Here is an 11,756-nt window from a genome sequence, read left to right as displayed (position 1 = left end):
CCTAACTCAGTTTCTTGATACTTATTTAAAAACTACCCAATTAAATAACAAACCAACCAACCAACCAACCAACCAAAAACCCTTATGGGAAATGATTACACATAAAACTATCAAGATAAAAATACGTATTATGGTGGAAGAGACAAGCAAAAATGGCCACTGTAAGGAAAGGAGCCTTCTTGTTTTAACATTTGCTTAAAAAGCAGAAGGTAGAATCCAGAGGTTAAATGTCAGAATGTTAAACAATTTAGAAATATCCATTATTGTAAATTAGATACCAGTAAAGTGAAAATTATTTATAGTTCTTACTTTCATAATCTGAAATTTAGAATTTCTATACCAACAATAGACTGAAATTCAATTCTAAAGTGTAGAAACCCTGCCCCAATGATAGCGTCAAGCTTGGGAAAAATGACATTAAGGGTGCTTCAGGCTGCAGGATTTTTAAGTGTTATTAGCTTCAATTACATACAAGAAGGATACCTTTTGACATTACAGTGAAGCTCTCTGATGAGATGCATTATAAAGAGGCCTTCTTGAATGCCCACCTCTAAGATCTAAACCCTTAGTTCTCAGTTCAAAGTCAACTTCAGGAAGTGAGGTTATTTATACTGGAAACAAAATTAACTTATTTTTCATAGTTTTGCTCTTTTTATAAGAAAACTAATGATTAAGCCGCCATAACAAGAATTGTGAAAAGAAACACAGTATAATAGGTAAAGAACACATTTGCTGTTTTTATTGGTGCCTTGCATGGCAGTAATACTGAAAAAAGAGAATGCAAAAACAAAAAACAAAAACAAAAACAAAAACAAATAGGTTGGTGGCAACCCACATCTTTTTTTTTAAGAGTACATAAACTCCTGTTTTATTTTTATTGTGGCATGAATGATAACATAAAACCCAAAACATGAAAATATACAACTTATATTACACTATGTGTTATGAACAAAATATAAATCTATAACTCTATGTTATATTTACATAATTATTTATTTTATTAAATTTCAAGTGAGATGGTAGGTTGCACATACTTTGTTTTAAGCTCCAGGCATTTGATTGTCTCTTTTCTACATTTTCCCATTTTTACTCATAAAATCCAAAACATTAGAAGGACTAAGAGCTTTAGAGCCAGTGGAGCTGTATAAATACTGTTTTAGTGAACCAGTGACAGAAACACTGGGGAGGACAGGAATCAATCAGTAGAAAACCCAACATCATCTTCAACCTGGGAAATTGATAGTTATAGGAAACTTTAAAATTAAATACTGTAAAAACCTGTCTAAAAGAAAACCTATGCCCTATAAGACAAAAGAGATCTCTGAACCACTTTAAGTGGGCTTCATATTTTTCCTTGCAGACCCCATAATTTTTATTTTACTATTAAGTTGATAGACAAATATTTTATAAACCTGTTTGTAAATATACAGTTGCTTATTACAATTCAAATAATTTACCCATTAGAATGAATGAAAACATAATGATTTTTGATGTTTTAAATGTGATATAAGAAGTTTCTTCTGGGAACAGTAACATCTTCTGGATTAAGAAAATATCTGAAATTGGACCATAAAATATTTAAAGATAATTTTCTTTAAATGAATTAAGGTAAAAAGTCTACTCGAAAATCAAACCTATGAAATAACTTCATCAAAGAATTCTTTTATATTTGTTCCTTATAAGAGGATTTGGTTTCAATAATGATTATGTTCTTTGGGAGGGATTTTATACATGGTTAACTCTTAACTGTAGATGCCAAATAAATGTTAAAAATCGACTTAACTAATTTAGGTATAAGTGGACTGAAGAACAGTTTTGTTATTTTATACAATTGTAGTGAATAGACAAATTCTTAGTAACTTATATATGAACTTTAACCTATTTTCTCCAGTGATGCTCTTAGATTCATATTAAAACATGACTGTTTTTAGAAGAACTGATTACAACAGCCATAAAACAACAGAATTCTGGCAAGATTATCCCTCAGTACTAGGGTTAGCGTGTGTGCCTGTGGTTTGTGTGTTTGTGTGTGTGTGTGTGTGAGAGAGAGAGAGAGCGAGCAAGTAATGTGAAATGTGAACAGGTAGGTAGGGAAGGGGAGAGAAGGGAGACTTTATGTTCATTTGAGTTTGATCTTACTCTTATTTCCTCTCCCTTATCTTTTTTGGTCATCATGGGGCACAGAAAAAGAATACAAGGTTTTAGGATCCTTTACAAAAATGATAAACCAATCAAACGCCAGAAGGCAATGTGCTAACCCAGTAGGCTGCCATTCATAGCACCTTTTATCAAATGACTTCAAAGCACTTTAAACATTAATATGATTTTTTGTTTGTTTTCTTTTGGGGAAAATTAAGGCAAAACAATTGTGACCCCCAGTGAATCAGATGTCAGAACAAGAGAACATAATGCAAGGCTATGGACTTGCTCTTGTTTCGATCCATGCACAGTTTCGTCTCTCTGACACAAATCTAACTAAATAAAATTAACTTCTGAATTTCAGCCATTAAAGGTCACCATTAACAATTTCATTTTCCCCTTCAAATAAAACAAGTAAAAAACAAACAAAAAGACCAAACATCAGTGTTTTGTCAATTCACCGGTAAGTGTGTTAGAATTTGTGTCAGCCATGAATGCCCTCAGTGGCATCTACCTGGAGCTAAAACAAAGTATTCTTGTAGCCCAAAGTCATGAAATGAAAACAAAGCATCTTTATAACATGGTGGAAAATAAGTGTCCAGCAAACGTGAGAGGTGAACCCACAATTAAGTCAGAAAGAATTTGTTAACAAAGACAGAACAAAGTTTTAAAAATCTGTTTTCACATTGTACATAATAACGATATAAAAACAAGTGTCCATTTTTTTTATCCAGAGTGCTTAAAAACAAAACAAACAAAAACAAAAGAGAAATTGGCTGTAGATGACTGTGGCAATTAAATAACTAAAATGAGTGATGAGAGCCTAAGTTAACTGAGATTGAATAAGACCCTCCCATTAATTCACTTGTAGGTATTAAACACTGGAACGTGACATTTGTTGGGGCCAAACTTTTAAGAAGGAGAAAACTTATGGAAGGATAAATGAAACTGTGTGAGTGAATGTGTTTGTGTGTGTGTGTGTGTGCATATATATATGTATGTATACATATATATATATACATGTTGGAGATGGAAATTTGTTTTAAATATCTAACAACTTATTGGCTGTACTTCCAAATCAGAGGAGAATAAAATAGAAAGGGAGAAATAAATTATGCATAACTTACTAATCTGGGAACAGCTGACCATTATTATTATTATTACTATTATTATTATTATTTTATCATCATCATCATTATTACAACACTAGCAAAAAGAGGCAGTTCAAATGAAAATACAGTCATCAAAAACAAACAGAAAAACAAACAAAGCAAAGTCTCTGACATGCAGGATATGATTAGCTCCTCCAAGCAAAACCCCAGAGCAAGTCTTCTGAGAGAGAGAAAAATAAAAAGGATTTTTTTTCTTATTTATATGTAAAAATCAAACTTTAGGGTCAGGTTTGGGGAGGGTGGGATAGGAAAATGATGACTGGAGTGAAAACCATAGCACATCCAAGCTACTGGTTGGAGTATTTACTGTCTGATGGTTCAGCACAAACAACACTAATTCAGTTTAAATGATTTCCCATTTATTTGGGCAAGCCCTCTGACTGCCTTGGCACTTGGCTGGCAAAGTCTAAGCAGTCCCGTCACCATCAGTTGGTGCTCTATGCACACCTCTGCTGGAATCAGAAATTGGACTTCAGTGGATTCATCTTACAGCAAGAGTAGAGTGGTGGCAAGGGTTGCTGGGCTCAGCCAGGCTCCCTCTTGTTGGGCTGCGACAACTTTTAATCAAGTCCTGCTTTTTACGGCATGAAATGCACATGGCCCACAATTCTAAAATGCAAATGGCCTCCACCTCATTTCATGGAGGGATGAAAAATACCTTATAAAATCATCAGTTCCATTTCCTGATCAGGAAAGGATGGAATGTTGAAGAAATAAGCTAATTCTATATTTCTAGAATATGGGCAAATATATTCAAGGGAAACAATGATTGTTTTGCTTGAAGTTATCAACAGGAAAAACAAACAGAAATCATTAGGTAGGAAATGTTAGTGGAACCATCTGACCAGGGAGAAGGAACATCTGGGAACAGTTTGCTTCCCTGTTATACACGCACCCCTCTATTACACAGGGCCACCTGATCCATCCAATAATAATCATATTAGAAGTTTAAAAATATAATTTCTGAGCCCTATATTGGTTAAGTTGTCATTTGAAGTGCAAAGTCAAGGTCAAGGCTGCTTCCAGACCAGTCACTTAGAAGGATGTGGGATTTCATCCCCAGATGTGGGTTTAACTCACAATGGTCCAACCTTATTCCAATTAGTACCATAATCACACACATACATACACACAAAAATCCAAGATCAGAAAATATTTTTTTCTCTAAATTTCTTATGTCTCTCTCTCTCTTTTCACCTGAGAACAGCACCTACAGTTTCCATTTAAAAAAAAGAGTCAAATCTCACCAGCTGCTGGTATTTCAGGTTTTTCAAGGGATTGTCTAAGATATAACACTGTCCTAATTTAAGAAGGAACAGGAAAAAGGAAAGGGAAAAAATCAACTGGGTCAATACTTCAGTACAAATTTGGCACTTGCTCAAAGATGTAGTGTGGTGTGCAACAGATAAGAAAGTCCTCTAAAGAAAATGATTGCTTATTTTGTGGTGGATAGCAAGGAAGTTAAAAACAGGCTCTTTTTCCCTCTTCCCCCCCATGCACAGACTCCCATCTTTAAAGTACAGAGATGGAGAAGGTGGAGAGAAGTAAAGAGAAATTCATCTTTTTTTTTTTTTCTGTCAGGTGCATTACCGAAAACAAAAACAAAAACAAAAACAACAAAAGGAAAGAAAGAAAAGGAAAAAAAACCCCAGAACCCCCAAAAAACAAAACTTATTTCTTTTTAAAAACTGTAGCACAAAACAACAAAACACATTCACAAGCCACTTGTTGGCACTGTGTACCTGAGTGAGAATTTCTAGAACATTGTAGAACAAACAGCCATAAAGTTTATTAAAAAAAAAAGTTGACGGGTAAGACTTCAGTGCTTGGATGTAGCAGCTGAATTACTGGCATTATTTTACCCATAGCTTATTTCAATCTCTCGTTGTTGATATTGTTGTTTGCTTGTTGTATTTTTATTTCCTTTCCAAGCCTTTTGAGGCTGAGGTCTATTAGTCAGCTGATGTCCCAACTATTTAAGACTAACAGTTAAAGTAACAGTCAGTGTATGAGAAAGTTAATGTGCTTGGCCACTGGTAAGGATGAACCAGCTAGGGCTTCTTTAAGTCCTAAGGTCACAACAATCTTTTGACCCTTATCAGTTGGCTTGTCCTGCAATATGGTTTTCACTGTCACTCCCATAATCTACATCTGGATCATCCTCTTCCTCCTCGTACTCATCATAAATTTCTCCGTTGATGTCCTCAGCCTGGATCTCTTCTTTGATATGTGGCTCCTCTCCTTTCACGCCGTAAGTGCTCTGGATAACAGGCATCCCAGGCTCCGGGCTGCTGGACACGCTTGAGTGCTCCGAGGGCAGATGAGGGGAGGGCATTCCAGCCATGGCGATGGCTCCAGGGTACACGACACCAGCAGTGGCGATGGGGATCTGTGCTTGTTGCCTGTTGGAGAGGAATTCCCAAAAAGAGACCGTGAGTGAGTGGACAGTTGGATGCAGGTCTTACTCTATAATTAATTTGCTCAAGTTGTCCAACCTGAAGGTCATGATTTTCACCCTGTTGCCCGACGTTTTGAAAACTGTATCCTACTTTGATCCCAATACCTTACTTCTATGTAGTGCTTTATAGATTACAAGGCGTTTGCATGTGTTACCCATCTGATTCTTAAAGTGATTGCTACTTTTCTACTTTATGAAAAGAAACTGAGGGACAGAAAGATTAAGCAGAAGAACTCAAGTCCCTGAGCCCGAGTTACTTTTTCCTTCACTACAACATGTCGAAACAGTTTTTAAAAGAATTAAACCTAAAGATAATTCAATTTTAATGGAAAAATCCTAAAGTCTTAGAGCTCTCAAAATAAAACTTCACTGCGCAGAACTCACCAGAACTGAACATGGTCCACCTCACCCCTGAAATAGTTTTCAGTGGGGGTAGGAAGTAAGGCTGGCCTCATGGGTGGACCACCTCTGCAGCTGTACAGGACCCGGGGCTTAGCAAGATCCTACACTTGGTTTAAAGTTCTGTTGTCACAATCTTGAAATTCTTAAAAACCTTTTAACAGGGACCCTGCATTTTCATTTTACACTGGGCTCCACAGATATATTCTGTAGCTGGTCCGAGTACGAAGGGATTAATAGATGATGTTCATTTATGCCTTCTTTCATTCGTCTGTTTACTATTTCCCCAAGGAGCGCTGGGTCTCGTGCTCAGTGTGGAGGAGAGTACTGCACTGGGATATAAATCACAGACCCTTCGGACAAAGCAAGCAGATGCCTTCAGGGGAGTGGAGGGGATAAGGCAGATTAGAAAAGTTTTGTGGTTTTTTTTTTTAAAGTATCCTCTGGCCATTTTCAGAACAGTACTTATTATTCTAAGAAGCTCTCAGGATCTTATTTACTGTTCCAGATATGAACAACTTTATTTCTGTGCTTTTTGATAAAATTCTGCAGAAACAGTGTGATTGCAGGCCTTTGCCATAGGAAGCAGGGTAAGACATACTGAGAGAGGCATCCTTAATTCAGAAGGAAACTTTCCCATTCACAACTTGTTCTACCCTGAAGAGAATCCCTACTTTATGTGATCTTGTAAGGCCACATGTGTGCCTCGAGAGCCCAGAGACTGCTATATTCAGAAACAAGTCTTTCTTTTGGAATCATTTTTATGTTGTATCATCTCAGCTAAGTTGTTAGCTGCTGTGGAATTTACACTGTGAGGCCTTGGAATTAATGAAAACCAGCAAGAGAAAGAACCAGGAAGACTTCTATGTTTTTAATAGCCAACTTCAAAATTCTTTACTCTCAGATATTTTATTTTCCAACCAGCCATTAACAAAGCTCCCGCATCAGAGCCATTGTTCTAGGAGCCTGGAATGAATTCACATGAAGTGTTCTTTCTCAGGATTATAAGGGGACAGTTTAGTCTCTGAAAATACGCTGTGCTCAGGTGCTTTCTCAAAATGCTGCTTTGCAACTAAACAAATACATCGCACATCCCATTAAGTGTAACAGGAAACGTTCTCTATGGGAAAATGACCAGAAGGTCCTTACCCAACATTGAAGTATTGCCGCATTTCCTGCCGCCTGTTCCGCATGATTGCCTTGTATTCCCCGATGCGCAGCTTTTTGCCGTCCACCAGGCAGGTGCGCTTCGGCCTGGGCTTGTATTTGTAGTCAGGGTACTTCTCCAGGTGCTGCTTGCTGAGACGGGCTTGCTCCTCATAATATGGCTGTTTCTCTAGGTTTGTCATAGCTTTCCAGCGAGATCCTATGAGGAAAAAAAGTCACAATTCCCATTTGCACAGCGGCTGAGGATCCTAAAAAGGTATAACTGAGAACACGAAAATCTAAAGTAAAAATGATGGCCAAATCCCAGAAATATATAAAAAGGTTATGATTAGTGAGCTCTGACTCAAGAGGTGAGATGCCACAAGAACAGAGGTGTTGGTGGCAGTGTCCTCAAAGACTGTGCACCCAGAGATACAAACACTAAGCAATATTTTTCTTCTGGCTTGAATGAACAATTTAGCCAAATTTGCCTTATGTACTTAAAAGCTCATAGATGATTTAATGGAAATATCTTTCATTTCTACATTAGACCATGATGTAATTCAACTGTGAACTGAAAAGTTGTGCAAAAACGCATTACATATTTTGAATCTGAGGGTAATTATCTAGTTACTGAGTATTGTTATGCAGGGTACATTACTTACTACAAAGGTTTCTAATGTATGGTACGTGTAATTCTCATTCTCCCCCTAATGTTTAAATATGCTTACGTGATTAGTTAAAAATTCATTTCATTAAAATTCTAATTATAAAAAATACATTAATGAACATGCACTGGGTAACTACTGTGTGCTAGATACCGTACTAAAACCTTTACATAAGTTGTTTCATTTTTACCTTTCACCATAATCTCATAAGCAGACAATATTTATACCTATTTCTAAAGATTAAAAAAAATTGAAGTTCAAATACCCAAGGTCACACAACTATTAAATTGTGGATCACTGACTCAAACTTAGGTTTGAGAATTGAAATTGTGGTACAACATGTATCCTTAGATACCTATACCCATCTACTATATAGGATCTAGCAGAAATCAAAACTCACAATAATAAGTATGTGTTCAGTAATCTTTTTCTCTTAATAAATTGCTTTCAATAATATATAAAAATGTCATTTCCTGTGAGAGAGTATGCATTAGTAATGTTAGCCCAAATTGGTTTTCCCTTTCTTTTCATTTTTAATTTTGGTTTGAGGGCTTCCCTGGTGGCGCAGTGGTTGAGAGTCCACCTGCCGATGCAGGGGACACGGGTTCGTGCCCCGGTCTGGGAAGATCCCACATGCCGCGGAGCGGCTAGGCCCGTGAGCCATGGCTGCTGAGCCTGCGGGTCCGGAGCCTGTGCTCCGCAACGGGAGAGGCCACAACAGTGAGAGGACCATGTACTGCAAAAAAAAAAAAAAAAAAAAAAAAAAGAACAAGAAATAATTTTGGTTTGGATTCAAGTAGGATTGCAAAAAAACAACTATTGGAAGCTTAATTAAAAATAGTTTATGCTTATTCTCAATATAGATGTGATTTAAAGCTTTGATTCAGTATGGCTATGTGCAGTAGTAATAGAAGTAGTAGTAGTAGTAATGTTTATTTTTTATTAAGAATGTGAGAAAAATCTATTTGCAGATGTTTATCTGCAAGTAATCAGCTCAACTCTACCTAAATGCACAAAGACCAAAATAACTGGAATTAGGAGATCCCTAGCAAATATGTACTGGCACTGCTGCCTTTACCTGCCGTCCAAAGTCATCTAAGCAAGATATTAAACCTTTTGAATGAATTCATTACTTAACCATAACTCCACATCTCAAATGCAAATAGCTCACTAATGAATAGTACTTTCCTACAAATGTACAGAAATCCTCAATATGGGCTGTTAAATTTATTAAACGAATGCAGAGAATGGGAAAACATCTCTTCCCTTAGAATTCTTTCCTATTGGAACAGATGTTCCCTGGGTGGGTATATCCACGTAGGTGTTACAAAGATTTATAAACAGATTTTTTCCAATCTAGACAGCCAATATGATTTCATTATATTTACAGGAGAAACTCAGGTTACAGTTCAAATAATAATAGTTTATTTTTCTACTCCTTTCTCAAACTTGTATTTAAATACAGTGTCCAACATTTAGTTAGCTGGTCAGGCCGTATCATTTGTAGGTACAATCTCAAACTCTTTATTATTCAACATTATTTTCTAGAGGCACATGAAAATCATTATGTTGTTCTCAGGGCAAATATAAACACAAGTAAACCAATAATACTATTGAATTAGATCAATTCTTCTTGTGGAGTTTCTTATAAGTATGTATACCAGAATTTTGACCCTCAGAATAGGGAGTGGAAAAGTTAACTTATCAGAATAACTTACTGAATAATTAAAGAAATCGAACAGTGGATCAAGGATGGTTGACTTGAAATTCACTAACTATGTTTACCGCCAAATAAAACAAAGAAACTAGCATTCTCAGTTAGAATAGGAATTGCCAAAGATTCTTCCCTAAGTCTAAATGTTCTATTAGCTCAAAAAAGAATATTTTTCCCTAAGGAAAGGGAATGTTTATGCCTCACAGTAACATGCCTTGGAATGTAAGAGCTATGTTTAGATTTCCTACTATGTGCATGATGCAGTATTCATCACTAGATATGCAGCAGTGAGTTGCTATGGTTCTTATCTTCTTGGAGCTTATATTCCAGCCGAGAAGAAATACATTAAATACGTAATTGCAAAATGTATAATTTTAATTTTAATTGTGGAAAGTACAGGAAGCTATGAGAACATATGATAAGGAGGTGAGCTCAATCTTCTGTAGGTCAGGAAGGCATCGCTGTGAAAATGACTCCTAGGGGGATTGAAAAAACAAGAGCAGCCTATGGAGGAAGAATAGAATGGTCAAGGCCTTATAGTGGGAAGGGGGAGTGGAGGAACCTAAAGTTGTTCTGGCTAAAATGCAGAGAAAAAAAGGAGAGTAAAAGATGTGTAAATTCTCAAGGAAGTTGGCCTCTAACTGTGGTATGAACTGGAATCAAAATATTTTGAAACTTGATAATATAATTTCTCTGGAAGTATCACTGAATTCTAAGCTACATTGAAAAATATGGCCATATCACTGTTACATGTCTTTTCAAAATTAAGAATTAAGGGACACTTTGACCCAGTTAATGCTTAAGCTAACTACTCCATTATATGACTGAGCAGAACAGTGGTTCAGTCTGGTGGCAAAGGCAGCTATCATTTTTTAATAATAGCTTTCAAATAGGATAACCAAATGACAGTTTGGTTTTGGTTTCAATGGCTTTGCAGGTACACCAACCACTGTTTGCAGCTGCAGTGTAACCCCCTGAAACACACTAGATGAGGATGGGAGGACTGCATTTTAGATACCTTCAAAAGAGATGAAAACATCTCCTTGATTTGGGTGTGGCTGGCTGCTCACCCTGGACCATGTACAGGGAGTAAAAGTTCCCTGCTGTTTTCAAAAGATGAGCCTTCAACAATGAAAAAAGAATTAAGTACATTCAGGTATTCCTCCTGATGAAAAAAAAGAAGATTCAATCGAAAATATTTGATGTTCAAAATGAGAAAAAAAAATCAGTCTTGAAAGTGCTCTTTTCCTTTCTAAATCTGGCAACACAATAAAAATGAAGAGTTTGAGTTGGGCAACAGTGTCATCTCCATGGGGTCTGTAATGAGTTTGCACATTTTACTCTAACTACTGTATAACTAATCAGAAAAAGATGTCCCCCATCCCCTGATCTAGCACCAAACGGTAAAAGGTGATTCCTTATGTTAACAATTTCAGCAGAATGGCTTATTAAAACCAGATTTTAGGGTATTATAAAATGCTTAGAAGCCCTTTAAAATGTCAACTAGGATCTCCAGAGACTACGTAAAATGTCAACCCAGCTCAAGCGCCTGTTTTAAGCAGAATGAATTAGCGGCATGCTGTCGGAGGCTGTTATCCAAAACAATCAGTAAAAGGGAAAACATCAAGCTTTCTTTGTACTTTTATATGAAATGAACCATTTAGAATGATCTTGTGGATATTTGAAGATCACTTATTTATTTGAAGCTATGACTAAATTTTGAGGCCCAAGACACCTCAGTGGGGTTTTTTCCTGCTATATCTTTAATTAATATAATTTCATTGAAAAGTCTTAAATTAGACAGCATTCTCTTTCATGCAGCCTATTATGATATAATCATATAGTCATTCTAATATTCTCTCCTTCAAACCAGAAAGGAATTCTTTTAGCCAGTCATCTCTTTCCCATGAAGGCTTTTGCTCTATTTCCTAAAATATTTCACATCATCAAAACTGGTATTTCTCTCATACTTACAGTAAGGTTTTAATCAGTGATTATTATTTTTTTAGTATTCAGACACATAAATGAATGATATAAAGACAGGTTAAACAATCTTAGTT

At 36.2% G+C, this 11,756-nt stretch overlaps 1 protein-coding gene across 10 annotated transcripts in view; it reads right to left on the bottom strand.

Moving 5' to 3' along the window:
* Positions 1-641: 641 nt before the first annotated feature.
* Positions 642-11,756, bottom strand: part of SOX5 (SRY-box transcription factor 5) — a 1,015,676-nt gene continuing 1,004,561 nt past the window's right edge. For all 10 annotated transcript variants that reach the window (XM_082635813.1, XM_082635815.1, XM_082635814.1 and 7 more), the window contains 2 exons: positions 7,318-7,534; positions 642-5,713 (listed from right to left, as the gene is read on the bottom strand). In XM_082635813.1, coding sequence (XP_082491939.1) covers positions 5,410-5,713; positions 7,318-7,534 — 521 coding nt within the window. In that variant the 3' untranslated portion in view covers positions 642-5,409. The remainder of the gene's footprint in view (positions 5,714-7,317; positions 7,535-11,756) is intronic.

Source organism: Mesoplodon mirus (assembly GCF_964341445.2).
Source record: "Mesoplodon mirus genome assembly, chromosome: 11".
NCBI lineage: Eukaryota > Metazoa > Chordata > Mammalia > Artiodactyla > Ziphiidae > Mesoplodon > Mesoplodon mirus.
Note: the sequence above shows the minus strand (reverse complement) of the source record. Positions and strands in the feature narration are given on the sequence as shown.